At 43.3% G+C, this 17,152-nt stretch overlaps 1 protein-coding gene across 1 annotated transcript in view; it reads right to left on the bottom strand.

Moving 5' to 3' along the window:
* SLC4A4 (solute carrier family 4 member 4) overlaps positions 1–17,152 on the bottom strand; it is a 198,023-nt gene that overhangs the window by 84,461 nt on the left and 96,410 nt on the right. The window contains exon 4 of the mRNA XM_033160895.1: positions 5,291–5,426. Within this exon, the coding sequence (XP_033016786.1) occupies positions 5,291–5,426 (136 nt within the window). The remainder of the gene's footprint in view (positions 1–5,290; positions 5,427–17,152) is intronic.

Below are 17,152 nucleotides of genomic sequence, written 5' to 3'. Positions count from 1 at the left end.
CAGCCAACTGCAAATCGTGGTTTGTCGATTCAGATCTTCAAGACAAAGTAAAGTTTATTTAATTGTGGTTTGATGCAATGTCTCAAGGGGCCCCCGTGCAACCCGCTCTTTCCAGTTCCTGCGTGATCTCCCTTCAAAACAGTGTTGAATTAATGCATGTCTGCGAAATCCTGCAGCTGCTCAATCCGCCATCATTACGGTGGCGGAGATTTAATTATGCACCTGCTGGGCGTCTCTCCCACACACAGCTATTAAAAGCTAAAGAAGCTACCCTACAGATCAGGAGTTTACAACCCTTGCATGTGCTTATGAAACAGCCCTTAGGTGTGGAAAAATGTTTCTGCACCAGACAGCATTTGCCCTTTGTCCTAATCTACTACTAAAAGAAGATAAAGACAAGACTTTGCTTTCCCCCACCCCCCACCCCATGGTTTACCCGGACAAATTTTCCCGGAGTCAATCATTTTTCATGGCAGAAAAATAAGGAAACGTTCAGTTCTGTCCTTTTTGTTGGCAATCTTCTTTTTCATTTAATTTAGCATGTTGTCCAAACCAGAAGTCGTGGTTAAGATCATACTTTAATGACCATGATCTGTAGACAAGAACAAACCTTAGCTGAAACTCACAGTTATTCTGGAGAGGCCTTAACCGCAAGACCAGTGTGTTAAGTCAAACCATGGTGCAGTGTAGCAAAAAGGACTGGAGAGGAAGCTCTCTGAGAACCTGCATGTTCACACAGTCTCACCAAACCAAAGTTTGGTTTACAGTACTTTGAACAAACCAGCTCCCTGGGGAATTCTACAGGTGAAACTCAAAAAAATTGAATATCGTGGAAAGGTTCATTTCTTTCAGTAATTCAACTTAAAAGGTGAAACTAATACCTGTATATGAGATAGACTCGGGACATGCAGAGCGAGATATGTCAAGCCTTTATTTGTTATAATTGTGATAATTATGGCGTACAGCTAATGAGAACCCCAAATTAACAATATCAACTTTGGGGTTTTCATCAGCCGTATGCCATAATCATCACAATTATAACAAATAAAGGCTTGACATATCTCGCTTTGCATGTCATGAGTCTATCTCATATATTAAACTCCAGTAGCTAATGAAAACAATTGCTTACATAAATTAACTTTTCCACAATATTCTAATTTTTTGAGTTTCACCTGCATGGGCTTCAAGGCAGATAATACCACAGGTGGTGGAGAAAAATGTATTTTACTTGGAAGATGCCTGAAGAATTAATTTAAAGCCTTAAAACTCAACCTAATCTTGGCCTCAGAAACAGGGCCAGACCATGACAGTAGATTTTAAAAAAACATAAATCTATGATCCAACATTTCTTTAAAAACCGCAGGGGTGTTGCAGACACAGGTTCACATCTAGCACCTTTTTCTGTACTTCTATCACACAGAAATATAGTGCTCACCCCTTTACGTACATTAGGATGTTAATAATAATAATAATAATAATAATAATAATAATAATAATAATAATAATAATAAAAGGAAGTGTTCTCCCTAAAACATTTTATCTTAAAAGCATCCTTTGTTGGAGGGTTTAAAATCCAGATCTGTTTAGCTTTGGATACCATGAGGGATGGCCTTGGGCAACCTGAATTCACTTTATTTCTTCTGGGCAGTTCATTGTGAAATTTTGTATCGCAAGACCAATCACAATTGTGTGTGGGAACTTGGGAGAAGAGAGACATTCACTCATTTTAAAAATAGGTAGATAAACAAGACAGGACCAATTTTTAAATTGGTGTGCTTCTGAGTGTGGAATAAGGAATCAGAGTGCTAGCTGTAAGTTCAGTATCTGAAAAGTCATCTGTATGAATCTTGCATCTCCCTGTCTCCTCTCCCCCACCCCTTTCCTGTACACCAATATGTGAATCCAATATATGATGCTTCATTCTTCTTCAAAGCAACTGTACAACATGCCCTTTATGAGTATCCTTCGCTTTTTCTGTATTTAACAATATTTTGTTGTCTTTTTCAAAAGCTGCCCTTTTATATATATATTTTTAAAAAGTGTCTTGATACTGGTATTTTCTCTTTAAATGTCATTTTAAAAGACTATTTACCGAAAAAACAGCATCTATAAGAAGTTTTTGATAACAGACACAGTGATTTAATTGATCTAAGGGTCTCCCTCCCCTCTTGAACCTCTGAATCAGCTATGAGGAATTTATAAGTTTTCTCTTTCAATTTTTTGTGTGCTTATGCTTTTATTTCGTTTTCAACCTAATATAAAGAAATACAAATAAAAACCAAATATACATCAAATACAAATACAGATACTCCGCCGAGCATTGTGACTTCCCTCCCTTCCGTCTCTGGTTCTGTTCCTTCCCTCATTCTTCCGCTTTCCCAGATCACATCTATATTTCCAAATTAAATTATTATCCATTTTATACTCTGTTGTTATATTGCAAGTACTGTATCAAATCCTGTCAATGTTTTCGTATCTTTACAGTGTTTTTTCAGGTATTCAACAAATTTACTCCAATCTGATTGAACCTTTTTGTCACTTTGATTTCTAAATCTCCCTCTCATTTTTGCCAATTCTAGACATTCTAACAATTTTGTTCTCCAATCCTCAATTGTTGGTAATTCAGCTGATTTCCATTTTTGTGCCAATAAAATTCTGGCTGCAGTGGTGGCATATACAGTGGTGCCCCGTTAGACGAAAATAATTCGTTCTGCGAAAATTTTCGTCTAGCGGGTTTTTCGTCTAGCGAAGCGGCAATGACAGCCGCGCTTTCGCTAGACGGAAAAAAAGACGAAAAAATTTCATCTTGCGAGGCAGCCCCATAGGCAAATTCGTCTTGCGGGGCATCCTTCCGCTAGACGAATGCCTTCGTCTAGCGAGTTTTTCGTCTTGCGAGGCATTCGTCTAGCGGGGCACCACTGTAAGAATAATCTTTTTTGTTGAAGCTTTTTTGTTGGGGTTAATAGGGAATGAAATTGCCAGGAAAGATCAAAGATTATTCTCTTCCATTTTTTATTAACCTCATTGTTGTTGTTTTTTAAATTTGCACACCGCCCTTCATCCGAAGATCCCAGGGCGGTTCACAATAGAAAACCACAAAATGAGAATACAAAATACATGGTAAAGAAACAAAACCAAACCAATAATTCGCCTACAACAAACACATTTAAAAAGCCATTTTTATGCAACGTGCAAAACTGGCTGGTCTTTGGGGAAAGCTAGAGATGTGTAGGACAAGTGCAATTTTTGGGGGGGCGGGGAGCAGATTTTCTAATGCAAAGCAACCCAGAGCAAAGTGCCTCTAAACCTAACAGAAGCAAAAGTATGAGCTCCTCGTTTTATGATCACATCAACATTTGTGTGCATGGAAAGTGTGGCCACATACATTAATCATCCAGCGTACACTCATCTGGGAATCAGTCTCCCTAGAAAAGTGTATACTGGTGTAGAAAAATGCGCACACGTTTTGCGACAGCCCCATGGCATGCGTTTGTTGTAAGAACGGTTAGATTCAGGGTTAGGATCGGTGTGTAAGACCAGTGTCCCACTCAGTAATCCTCAAGCATGGATCTTCCCCTGAGAAGTAGGAATCCCAGAGTTAGGGAGAACAAGGTGATATTCACAGGTAGGGATTAATATATCCAAACAGTAAGAAGCTCTTGAAACACACTGGGTGGGGGGGAGAGATTAGCAGAGCTCTGATAACAAGAGAAAACCGAAGAGCTAATATTTAAAAGTGTAGGGGGAGAGGGGGAGAGCCCTGGAAAACAGTGACTCAGCACTCGCAGAGAAAAACAGAAGTCTAGATTTGGGGAAAGGGGTCAGTTATTGTAATGTCAAAGTAGATTCTCACTCAAGCAAGCTCCACTGGAATTACTGCTGGGTTGATTACACGATGGCGACTTGATTAATTACTGTTGAATCGTGTCATCACTCCAGCACAATTTATCCGCATGCATTGCTCGTAAGTGACCGATTTTATTTTATTTTTGAGTCGAATAAGAAACTAAGCATGGTGTGCATACAGATTAATACCCAACCTCAAAGCGTTTAATTTTTGCTAATTCCAAAATGAAAACGTCTAAATGTTTGAATGACCGCATTTTGGGTGCTTTAGTCTGTTACTCTCAAATGATTTCAGTCGGAAATTATTCAAGCCAAGGGATATAAAAACAACAACACTTCATTTTATAATCACTTCAACTACCTCACTAACCCTAAAAACAACCCTGTGAGGTAGGACGGTGCTACTGTCCCCATATTGCACAGGGGAAACTGAGACTGAGAAATAGCACCTTGCCTAAAACAATCTTGCAAGTTAATGGGTGAGGTGAGAGTTACTGGCTGAGATCCTATATAATAACCACTACACCAGATAGATAGATAGATAGATAGATAGATAGATAGATAGATAGACAGACAGACAGGCCGGCAGGCAGACAGATAGAGGAACTGTATTTGAAATTTGTTTTTAAGCACAGATGGTTTTAATATGAATAACTCAATCACCTTTGTGACAAGTATCATGCAAAGATCCCTGTGTATGTGTTGTTTGTGAGCTAATCTTCTGAATAAAGGATAGGAACATTAGGAAGCGGCTTTAGACCATTGGGTCTATCTAGCTCAGTCTTACGTACACTGACTGGGGGTGACAATTCAGGATTTCGGGCGCAGGTCCATCCCAACCCCACCTGGAGATGCCAGGGATTGAACCTGCGACCTTTTGTTTGCAGGGCAGACACTCTGCCACTGAGTTACGACCCTTCCCCATAATTAAGGATAACATAGTAGCTCTATTCACCAGCAAATGCTTGAAAAATTCCTCTGGTTCCTTTTTATTGGAAAAGCTTTCCAGAACCACCAGAGAATAATTAGGAAGAAAGGGACAGAGAAAGCTGACTTCTACTGAGTCGGACCATTGGTCCATGCGTTGCCTACACTGGCTAGCAGAGGTCCTCCAGGATTCAGGCAGGGGTCTCTCTCAGTTCTACCTGGAGATGCTGCAAACTGAACCTTGGATCTTAGAATCATAGAGTTGGAAGGGACCACCAGAGTCCCAATGTGGGGCTCAAACCCATAACCCTGAGATGAAGAGTCTCAGGCTCTGCCAACGGAGCTATCCAGTTTAGGTCCTACCAATGAGCTACAGTCCTAATGATACTTGTGGAACCCCCCCCAAACTTCCGGAAGAAGGTGCTCCCCAAAATTAACACATGGCTTGCCACAACTTCTTCCTCAAGTGGCCGTCCGCTTCCCCCAGAGCCGAAAAGACAAAGCGAAGCCAACTCACCTTGCTGTCTCCTTCCATTCCATCTCCTGCCCATCAACAGCCAGGAGCTCGTCCAGTTCCGTGAAGAGCTGGGGTGGCGCGGGGCTGTCATCGTCTTCGCCCAAAATGAAGCGGATGCGTTCGGCGGCGGGGGAGACTGCAGAGGTGAAAATACTGCGGTTAACGGACTGCAGGACGATCAGGGAGGTGCGCTTCCTCTCCCTTCCCTTCTCCCCACATCCATTCGGCTGCTTCTCCTCGCCGCCTGCTCCATCGGACATCTTAGCTCTGAGTGTGGGCTGCCGGCTCTTTTTATTAATATTATTATTTGCTAGGTGCCTACGTCTCAAGTCTGTCTTTTCTTACAACTTCTTAAATAAAAACAAAAAACTTCCAAGCTGGGGGTAAAGTTCAAGAGGACGTGCGTCTTCTTCCCCCACTCCTCTAAGCTCTGTGTTCACAGCAGACCCACACAGCTCCTTGTCCAAAAAAACACAGGAGAGAGCTTCCAGGCTCAGCACCAATTTGCTCTATGGTGCATGCCCAGGGACCTTTAGTACTCTGATCAGCCGAGGTCCTTTAAAGTCTTTTTCTTTATAGGCAGAGAACCAGTTCAAGCCAAAACTATTTGGGGGGCACCTCGTGAAGAGGAAGTGGCTTCCCACTGCCAACTCTCCCCCCCCCCCCCGTTTGTACAAAGCTGGAACTTTCATTGGCTTGCGAGGCAACACTCATTACCAGTGTAAAAGGGAATATTTAACAAAATAGCCCAGCTCTTCTTTTTGCATGGGAAGCTGTGTACTCTGGTCCATTTAGTCAAGTATCAAACACAGTGAGGAAAAGGGAAGGAGCAGAAAGGCACAAAGCAATCAACCCATCCACAGGTAAGACGCGGTGTAGCTAAAAAGAACATTAGTTTTGGTCACATCTGGGCTACACCTGCTATACCATGCCATACCTAGAACATACCATCCCTAGGCTAGAACCATTAACACCTGCTGCTCTAACAAAATAAAAAAAATTCCTTCCAGTAGCACCTTAGAGACCAACTTAGTTTGTTCTTGGTATGAGCTTTCGTGTGCATGCACACTTCTTCACTGCCGCTCTGTAATGCCTTGCTGTTTTGACACTTTGCTCAGGCATCTCCGAATGCAACTAACCATCAACCATCCGAGCGACTATGATGTTTAAAGGCAATTTCCACAGCACCTAACACTCAGCAAGTGCCACTTCTTTGAGATGCTGCATTTGATAAAAGCTACTGTTCAAATTTAGAGGGGGAAAGACCACTGTTAAATATGTTCTTTTTCATACCAGACCCAAAGGAACAACTGCATGCCTAATCTTGCAACACTACCATTTATTATTATTATTATTACTATTATTGTTGTTATTATTATTATTATTATTTCCATGTTGAGAAGTCAACTGCAATTTTAGGTGATTTCATTTCCTGATTGTGTTTAAAGCTGTCAAATGCATACAGGAACCTGTAGCCCTCCAGATATTGATGGTGGGCTCCGGCTCCTATCAACCCCAGCCAGCACGGCCAACAACCATGGATGATGGGAGATGTAATTCTGCAACTTCTGGAGGGCCACAGATTCCCCAACCCCGCTCAAAAGTGAGTTGTTTTCATCTTCTTACTCCTTTGGGCTTCAAGTGTAAAATGTACCTCCCATGTTTTAACTCAGAAAGCAAGTGTGCATGTCAAAGTTCTGGGAACTCCCGGTTTAGACTATTTGGGCGTCTGGGTCTTGATATATCAAGTTTTATCTGGAAACAAGTCACTGGAAGTTACTTCTGCAGTCTCCTTGAGCTGTCAGCCTGAACTTACCACACCTTGTGCCATTATTTAGATTTACTTGCCCCCATGTCTTCTCTCCCTACCTTGCATGACTGTAACATGTTCTACCGAACAAAAGCCACGAACCTAGGACAATTATGCCCCACCTTTCAACTTAAACTGCTTCCAAAACAGATAAAAGTGCAAGATCAGCATTGACCACCACGGTGATATCATCCTTTGCTTTTAAGGGTTTTATTTGGGTTCAGCTTTCCTTTTTCACCGATGTATTTCTATAGTTGTGGTTCTTATTTTGATATACATGGTTTAGCTGTTGTTGTTGTTTGAAGGTTAATTAAGCATTTTCAGGAGATGTTGTTTCATTCTGCTTCTGTGTTTTTCTGTTTCTTTTCTCCTTGGATTATACTTGGTATTCTTTAGTTTCAGGACATTGTGCGTTCGTTTTGGCTGGTTTGTGTACTTTTAGGTGAATTTGGACTGCTGTGTTACTGCAACATGTGGCCGTTTTTTGGATTACTGAGTTAGTACCGTATGTGGATACAATTTTAATTAGTTTATTTTTTAAAAAAATAATGTAAAGGAGGGGAAAATAATTAAAATAACAGCTGTGAAAACTCAATCAAGATCCAGTTTCTGGACTAAGAGTGGGTTGAGCAAATCAGGAGATGCAAAAATAGTCCAAAGAACTCTTACTTAAAACAACCATAACAACAGCAGCTTTTTAAATACATTTTTCTCCCACAAAAGTTTCCCATCCTGAGACAAACAAGACAAGCATATTCTGCTTTTTGTTTTTAAAACAAGGGATCAAGATCCGTTCTAACTGAAGGTGAGGGAGATGGTGAGAGACAGGGATAATTTAAATAAATAAAAAACCTTTTAGTGAGAGGAGAGGTAGTTGTTTTGTAAACCAACCTGGTGAATCAAAGCACAGTACTGTGTTAATTGCATGTATCCAAGCTAAAGAACTGAAAACTTTGCCAATATCTCCCAACTCAAGACAAATCCCAAGTAGTTCTTTCTAGCCTGGTGCTGATGTAACTGACAACTCGCTCAGCAGTCCGTCTAAAATTCAAGGGTCCCCGTGTCAATTATTTACATCTGCATTTTGCCTTGGTCACCAACTCTCTCTCTCTCTTTCTCTCTCTCTCTATATATACATATATTTGCACAGGGGGTCATATTTTGAACAGAACAAAAAGGTCAAAGAGCAAGCTATATTTGCTCCTTTCCCATGCAAACCAAGAAGGCGAAGTGTCCCTTCCACCAACCCGCAGGAACAGCAACAAAAGCTCAGCTAAAAGTTCTCGCCTTCTGCACCTCAGCTGCTCACCTCTGTTTTCTGATTCATACATGTGAGTAAGCAAGGGGGAAGCAGAAGTCAGGAACTTGAGAAGCAATTCTGTCTGACGTGGAATCCTGCATCCTGAGCTATCTCCAAACTCTTTTTATGCATATTCTGTTCAGGGTGCTGGTACTAATGTACAAAGCCATACACAGCTCAGGACCAGAATACCTAAAAGATTGCCTTGCCCCTTATATACCCAGCCAATCACTCCTGCTGATGGCATCTCGTCAGCAGGCCCTTTCTATATGATGTGGGAAGCAGGTCTTTTTTTTTCTGTGCCTGTTGAAAACCTTCCTTTTCCAACAAGCCTCGTTAGCAAAGATTTGTTTATCTCAGTCTGTATCTGCAATGGACTTGAAAAACAGTTTTCAGTATATACACTTTTATTGTTTTAATTGCCGAGTCACTTCAGAATGTTTTATAGCAGGCGCGTCCAACAGGTAGATCGAGATCTACCAGTAGATCACTGGACGTCTGTGGTAGATCACTGGTAGATCACTGGTTCCCCCAAAGAAGCTCAACAACTTTGGCTCCCCTAAGAAAAGCTCAAGTTTTTTGCCCTGCACCACCCAAAAACAGGGATTTCCTTCTCCCTGAAAAAAGCTCAATAACAACTTTGACCTGAATGCCTAAAAAACGGGGCTTTCCTCCTCCCCAGAAAAGCTCAACAACTTTGACCTGAACCCCCCGAAAAGGGGCAGATCACTGCCAGTTTTTAACTCTGTAAGTAGATCACAGTCTCTTAGGAGTTGGCCACCCCTGTTTTATAGGAAGCAATTTGTAAATGAAATGAATAGTTAACTGTTGTCTACTCTCTCACAGCTCCCTATTTCGATTCAAGTTCTGTAAAATTAGGCTTATATTGCTTTTTGAAACAATACAAGTAGTGTATTGTTAGCGGTGCCCTCCCCTCTGTGGAACGCCTTCCTGTCAGATATCAAAGAGATAAATAACTATATAATCTTCCAAAGACACCTGAAGGCAGCCCTGTATCAGGAAGTTTTAATGTGTGGTGTTCTGCTGTGTCTTTGTATTTTTGTTGGAAGCAGCCTGGAGTGGCTGGGGCAACCCAGTCAGTTGGGCAGGGTACAAAAAATAAGGTAGTACTAGAAGAAGAGGAGTTTGGATTTGATATCCCGCTTTATCACTATCCAAAGGAGTCTCAAAGCGGCCAACATTCTCCTTTCCCTTCCTCCCCCCCAACAAACACTCTGTGAGGTAAGGGGGCTGAGAGACTTCAGAGAAGTGTGACTAGCCCAAGGTCACCCAGCAGCTGCATGTGGAGCAGCGGGGAAGCGAACCCGGTTCACCAGATTATGAGTCTACCACCTTTAACCACTACATCACACTGGCTCTCGCCAGTAAACAAAAATGTAGGACCGATGTCACCTTTTGGCTCCTTTTGGTGTGGAACGCTGACCATGCTGAGACTTTTTTGAAAATGCTACCTGGTCATGTCAAGGCATTCATATAAAAGTTATTAAGCCCACAGAAAATCTGGGAAGGGAAAGGATGGAGCGATTTGGATGGAACAAAACTCAGAATTCAACTCATTCAAATTGGACGAGGGTTGGAAAATATTCAGACTGGAGCTTGTCCAAACTGTTCCCTCTTTCTGTGGTCAAAATATATCTCATTCCCATAGGACAGGGCCTCAACCCAGACACTTCCATATCAGTAAGAGAGTCATGGACCTTCTTCAAAAATAGAGAGGCCCTCTCCCTCTAGCAGGAGGAAGATGTGGTACCTCCATCTCCTTTTTTCCGAGCAAGGTTGCTTACTCTGTCATCCAGCACCAACTCTTCCTCACAGAAACTCCCTCACTTCTGGGGATCTGTGCCAAGTCATTCCAAAATGCATCAGGGGGCACTGCAGGGTGCCCCAAGAATAGAGCACAGCCAATTTCACCAAGAGCAGTTCCTCCTCCAAGGAAGCAAGACGTACAGCACACACCTCCCTGCATTACTATTTCAGCTTCAGAAGTCTGCAGATTATTGTTACAGGTAGGTAGCCGTGTTGGTCTGCCATAGTCAAAACAAAATAAAAAATAAAAAATCCTTCCACTAGCACCTTTGTTGTTGTTCAGTCGTTCAGTCGTGTCTGACTCTTCGTGACCCCATGGACCAGAGCACGCCAGGCACGCCTATCCTTCACTGCCTCTCGCAGTTTGGCCAAACTCATGCTAGTCGCTTCGAGAACACTGTCCAACCATCTCATCCTCTGTCGTCCCCTTCTCCTTGTGCCCTCCATCTTTCCCAATATCAGGGTCTTTTCTAGGGAGTCTTCTCTTCTCATGAGGTGGCCAAAGTACTGGAGCCTCAACTTCAGGATCTGTCCTTCCAGTGAGCACTCGGGGCTGATTTCTTTAATGATGGATAAGTTTGATCTTTTTGTAGCACCTTAGAGACCAACTAAGTTTGTTCTTGGTTTGAGATTTCGTGTGCATGCACACTTCACATGAAAGCTCATACCAACAACAAACTTAGTTGGACTCTAAGGTGCTACTGGAAGGATTGTTTTTGTTTTTGTTTTTGTTTTGACTGCAGGTTATTGGTTTTCCATTCAAGGGGCTGCCAGCGAGCCTAGTCTCATCTCTGGCTCCCACCATGCGCTGACCAAGGTGCTGACTTTAGACTTGCACTGCACAGTTCAGTCCAGGGCCATCATCCCATACCACTGGCCATGCAGGCTGGGGCTGATAGCATCCAACTGGCTATCCCTGCTTCACTCTGTAACCTGCTTGCCCTTGTACCGAGCCTGGGCAGTGCCTCTTCTCTGGGCACCAACCTTCCATATAGAGATTTATGCCTGGGCCTATTTGAGCATTCACACACGTACCATTGCCACCATGCGAGAGGGAAATAGGAACCAGCTCATAGGCCCTGTCCTTCCTGCATGTCCACGCTGCATTCCTTGCAACCTCCAACATCTCGGGGGGCTGAACGTCAGCAGCAAGGAGCCTCTTTTTCTCAATAACACTCCCCGTGTGGTTAGAAGATAGGGATTCTGAATCTGTTTGACTTCAGCAGGCTCCATGCCGCAGCTGTTCAGCCCCAAACATGTGTGGCATGGCAGGAGCAGCAATGCAGGAGGGGGCAGGAGAAGAAGAAGAAGAGTTTGGATTTGATATCCCGCTTTATCACTACCCGAAGGAGTCTCAAAGCGGCTAACATTCTCCTTTCCCTTCCTCCCCCACAACAAACACTCTGTGAGGTGAGTGGGGCTGAGAGACTTCAGAGAAATGTGACTAGCCCAAGGTCACCCAGCAGCTGCATGTGGAGGAGCGGGGACGCGAACCCGGTTCCCCGGATTACGAGTCTACTGCTCCCAACCACTACACCACACTGGCTCTCAACAGGCTTATCCCCACTTCACCCCACCTCACAGGGTAGCAACCACAAGAGGAGGGTAACAACTGCACAGGGCATTAGGGTCTGCGGAAACACAGCTCATGTCAGTGGCCAGTACTTATTTGAGCGCAGGAGCCATGTAGTCCATAATGCTATTTAATATACACATATGAAGCTGTTGGGACAGGCCATCAGGAGACCTGAAGGACAAAGTCTTCAGCATGCTGGTGACACCTAGCTCTTTCCCCCCAGTCACATCTGAATCAGGAATGGATGTGAGGGCCGTGAGACAGTGTCTGGATGCAGCAAAGCAACACACTACCAATTATCCCAGTAACGTCATCCATATAATCAAAGATTCGAAAAAGCCTACTCAACAAAACCCCAAAAAAAGTCTTCACTTAACTTCTGATAAGTATCAAAGCAGAGCGTGAAAAGCCTTTGAATTCTGAACCAGGCTCTGAACCTCACACGATGTCAGGGAGCCCTGAGGCAGGTGCTCAATTTGAGCAGCGTCTGAGTGCCATTCCGTCGCACAAAAGTGGCACGTGACCTTTTCCTTCGCTATACCTTTTCTAGCTTGCAGGTAGCAGACTGCATGTTAGAATGCTACTCGCCTGTCACCCCTCTAGGGAGAAAGCTAAGCAAAACCCCTTTCCCAGCATTGCCCCTGCACTGTGAAATGGCCTTCCCTCTGCTGTGCATCAACTATTGCAGGATGTATACAAATAACACATACATCCTGAAATTTGACCGTGTTGTCTGTTGTTTGGTGCATCAACTATTAGCTACTCCAGATGCTATGTGAGGATGCATTTTCTTTGCCCAAGCTTCACTTGACCCACAAGATTGGTTGATGTTATTCCTGTTTTTGCCTGTGTGCATGTTCTTACAAGGGTGTTTCACTGCTTCTATTGCCTTTTGTGTTATTTTTGTATGCCAGTTAGGGATTTCTTTAAAAACACACACGCATTAAGCACCCCTTAGAAATGCTTTTAAATAAACACATAAATAAATGAAAGCCCTTCCGCACCTGCTGCCTGAAGGTGCACAACCCAGGGGGGGAAAAAAACTATACCACATGCTACTCTGGTAGAACTGAATGCACCCATGCCCAGACGCATTAAAATTGGATACCATGTTAACACAGATTCCCCCTCCCTCTCTATTTAAGCCTCAGTTGTGCATTTAAAACATGCACATTAAAAGTCCAAAATCCAAATGCGGAATTTGCTGGGTCACAAGGTCTGCCGCAGCTCAAACTTCACCGCACTGGTCTTTTTAGTGCCACTGTTGATTAATGGGCCATTCATTGGTTATTTACATGCAAGAACAGCATATTTTCATGTTGGCCGCTGGAGGGAACAGGATGTGCTGAGAGCAAACACCGCAAGTCCCAAGCCCAAGTTACAAGCTAGAGCCCCAATTAACCCGAAGTAATGAACTACCAACCTTTCCCTCTTCCTCTTTGACCTGCATGTGTTGCACACAGACTCCACCAGCCTAAACTCCCCCTCTACCACTTCAAATCACACTCAACTAGCCACCAAAAGGTAGCAGCATTAATGAGAAGAACGGCCATTAGCTGTGCAACTTTTCCTCTCCTTTTTGTTACTGCCTCAACTCTGTAAGCATATTAGAAAACTGAAATCCATAATCTCATGGACTGATACAATCAATCAAGCAATCAGTGGCACACCATGCACAGAACATTTTACATAGCTTTAAAAATAAGTATCATCTGTGTTTTTTTAAAAAAAATCCTTCCAGTAGCACCTTAGAGACCAACTAAGTTTGTTCTTGGTATGAGCTTTCGTGTGCATGCACACTTCTGTGGGTTAAACCACAGAGTCTAGGGCTTGCCGATCAGAAGGTCGGCGGTTCGAATCCCTGCCACGGGGTGAGCTTCCGTTGCTCAATCCCAGCTCCTGCCCACCTAGCAGTTCGAAAGCACATCAAAGTGCAAGTAGATAAATAGGGACCGCTCTGACGTGAAGGTAAATGGCGTTTCCGTGCACTGCTCTGGTTCGCCAGAAGCGGCTTTGTCATGCTGGCCACATGACCCGGAAGCTGTCTGTGGACCAACGCCGGCTCCCTCAGCCTATAGAGCGAGATGAGCACGCAATCCCAGAGTCGGACACGACTGGACCTAATGGTCAGGGGTCCCTTTACCCTTTTCCTTTAAGGTACTACTGGAAGGAATTTTTTTATTTTGTTTCAACTATGGCAGACCAACACGGCTACCTACCCTTAACTAGATCTGTGTTTTAGGCAGTAAGTGGCTACCACAGGTGGAATTATGGGGGTAGGAGAGCAAAAGACAAAAGGAAGCAAAAGAAGAGGTTTGAAAGGGGGTAAAAGATCCGTTTTTATAAATAGTAATGGCCTTAGTAGGATAAAAAGGTCTGAAGTATTTCAGATGATAACTTGCCAGGAGTAAGGTTGTCCTCTTAAGGGAACATTTCTCCCACAAATGACTACCATAGACTGACGTACTTGCAAAACTTCTGCACATTCTGTTTTCTAAAATTGCAAGGCAGCCCCTATCATTTTATGTATGTACATATGCATACATATCCCACTGGTTTTGTTTTTGCTAAACCCATGCCGTGGCATCTTCTTTCCCCGGAAACTCATTTCTGGGACAGTGCGCTAATGTTTTGCTTCTTCAGAGCTTTCATTCATTCCAACGGAGCTGCTCTGAATGAAGCAAATGGAGCAGGACTCCCCACCCACTCACGGCACCCCACCTATTTTGTTTCATCTGCAAGATGCAGCAAATGCCTACAATGGATTTCAAAATGAACAAATTGCTATCTAGAGATCACACACGTCAGCAGTTTCTTGTGAGTTCGGCTAAGGCCACTCTTGTGTGTTGAAGTTGTGCCCTCAAGTACCCAAAGGCAAAAAGCAATTTCCATCAGGGTTGGAGGAATCTCAAAGGTCTTGCAAGAGCAAAGAGACATGCTAGAGCATCAAAACGCTTCATGTCAATTGTACACTGCATGACGGTGTGAAGTACTTACTGTTGTTTGTTTTCAATCTACGGCCCCATTAACATCACTGAGTGATTCACACGTTCCAGTATCTGATTACCTAAACCATATGTTTGCTTGGTGCAATGCAAACATAACCAATCTGTTCACCATCCAAGTTAAAAAGCCTGTGCTTACTACATGCATATATTACCCTACTCTCCCTCCAAAAATTCATACATCATGCATACAGACTTAAGAAAAGGATTCTGGTCCTTGGAGCATAGGATTAATCAACCAATCAAATTAAATTATGTCCATTACGTACTGAATGAGGAAACCAACAGCTGCCAATTTAAGAGACAACAGCCATCATAGAATCATAAGAGTTCTAGAGTTGGGGGTCACCTAGTCCGACCCCCTGAAATGCAAGAATTTCAACTAAAGAATCCCTGACATGTGGGCATACAATCCAATGTAAACTCTAAACTCATGAGGACTAGAACTTTTCTCTCTCTCTCTCTCTCAAAGAAATGACAACACAGGACTTGATTATCAAGAACTTTAAAAAAAAAAATGCCAGACCACACAGAAGTATAGATGTTGTTAATACAGGAAATAAAGAAGAAGTGCTCAGTTTTAAAAATGAATGTGCATTCTAGCCAACTGATTTATTTATGATTATTTATTTATAATTATTTATGACATATTATTTGATGCATTTTTATCTCAGTCTTCGGCCAAAAGGAGTTTTTAAAAAATGCCAGCAATGGTTCCTAGATGAAGGAAATGCTGAAAGACACCTATAAAAAGTTTTTTAAAAATGCCAGCAATGGTTCCTAGATGAAGGAAATGCTGAAAAACACCTATAAAAAAATTAGTCAGATGTTTACTCCATAATCTGATGACCTGTGAATCTGCTTGCCTTAATTTCACATAGAACACAAACATGAAGTATCTTTGATGTGGCCAGATAATCCTTGTTTTACCCACTCGTTTCTCAAGGCTGTAGGGCGGAGAACTGCAGATGAACCAACATACACCGGCAGTGACGGAAATGTGTTTATCTGAAGGTGTGCTTCTTGTAAACTCAAGCAACAGCTGAATATCTCTAAGTGCCATCAGCCGCTTTCCTTCAAACCGAAATCGCTTCGGTTCTTGGGCTCAGTAAATACTGAACCTATCAGAGCAACTGAAAAAGACCAATCTGCAAATTAAAGCCAATTTCATGCGGGACTTGTTCCAAACCAAGTAAACAAATATGGCACAGTGTGGCTCCTAAACTAAGATGAACTTATATTGCGTTCTTATCATTAAGCTGATCGGCAGGAGATTTGGGACACCCAAAAGGAACTATTTATTCACACAGCAGTTTAGTAACGAGTGGAATTCACAACCACAGGATGGAATGACGGCCACTACTTGTTAGGTGGCATTTTTTAGAGAAGCTATTAGAAATGATAAACTTGGGGTTTAAGGCAGATTCCACTAGCATAGCTAATGTCTGCTTGCACAACAGAACTTCCACCCTCCTCTCGTCTGCAGCCCCCACTCCATTCACCCACAAAATCTGTTCCAAGGGGTTGGAGGACCCTGCTGAACAGATTTTGATGGTGCATGGAGAAGAAGGTGAGGAAGAGCAATTCCCACTGTGGAAGCCCAGCTCCTCATATGAAGTTCTGGATATTATCCAAGGACTTTATTATGTACCAGGTGGATTGGTGCAGCTTGCTATACACTGGTTGGACGCAGAGGAATGGTGGGAAGAACCAACTGGGGGAACCCCCAAGGGAAGAAGGCTCAGGGCTTGGGGAGTGGTGGTGGGACAATGATGAGTGGTCAAAGGGAGAAGACTGGGAGGAGGAGGTGTCGAAAGCTGAGGAGGTAACAGGGCTTAATGAGCTGGGAGAGTCTGTGGCAGAGAGAAGTCCAGTATCAGAGGCAGAAGCTGAAGCAGGAGGGTAGGAGGAGGGAAGCCAAGAGGCAGAGTGGAGTCCAGCTGGTGAAGAGTCACAGATGTCTCTCCTTCCTGCTGCAACAAGCTCCTTTCCCCACTGGTCTCCCAGAACCAGAAGAGGCATGGAAAGGGCGGAGAAGAGAATGTACAGGCACAGTCTCTGTTTGCTTGGGGGGGGGGGACATCCTGGAAAGGAGGGGATTTAGGCATCTGTGGGGAAGTGGGGACCTTCAGTCTTAGCAACTGTTTCATGGGGCAAGGACAGTGGAGATAAATTGCTGTGCTCATTAGGCCTGACACTCCTCTGTAGATAGTTTTGGGTGATAAAGAATTAACTTGTACCGTGTGATTTACTCCTGCCTCGCTCCTGACACAGTCTGATGCAACTTCTCCTTTGCACCATTTCGGGTGAAACCAGAGATGATAGATAGATAGATAGATAGATA

Source organism: Lacerta agilis, chromosome 9, assembly GCF_009819535.1.
Source record: "Lacerta agilis isolate rLacAgi1 chromosome 9, rLacAgi1.pri, whole genome shotgun sequence".
In the NCBI taxonomy this organism is placed as follows: domain Eukaryota; kingdom Metazoa; phylum Chordata; class Lepidosauria; order Squamata; family Lacertidae; genus Lacerta; species Lacerta agilis.
Note: the sequence above shows the minus strand (reverse complement) of the source record. Positions and strands in the feature narration are given on the sequence as shown.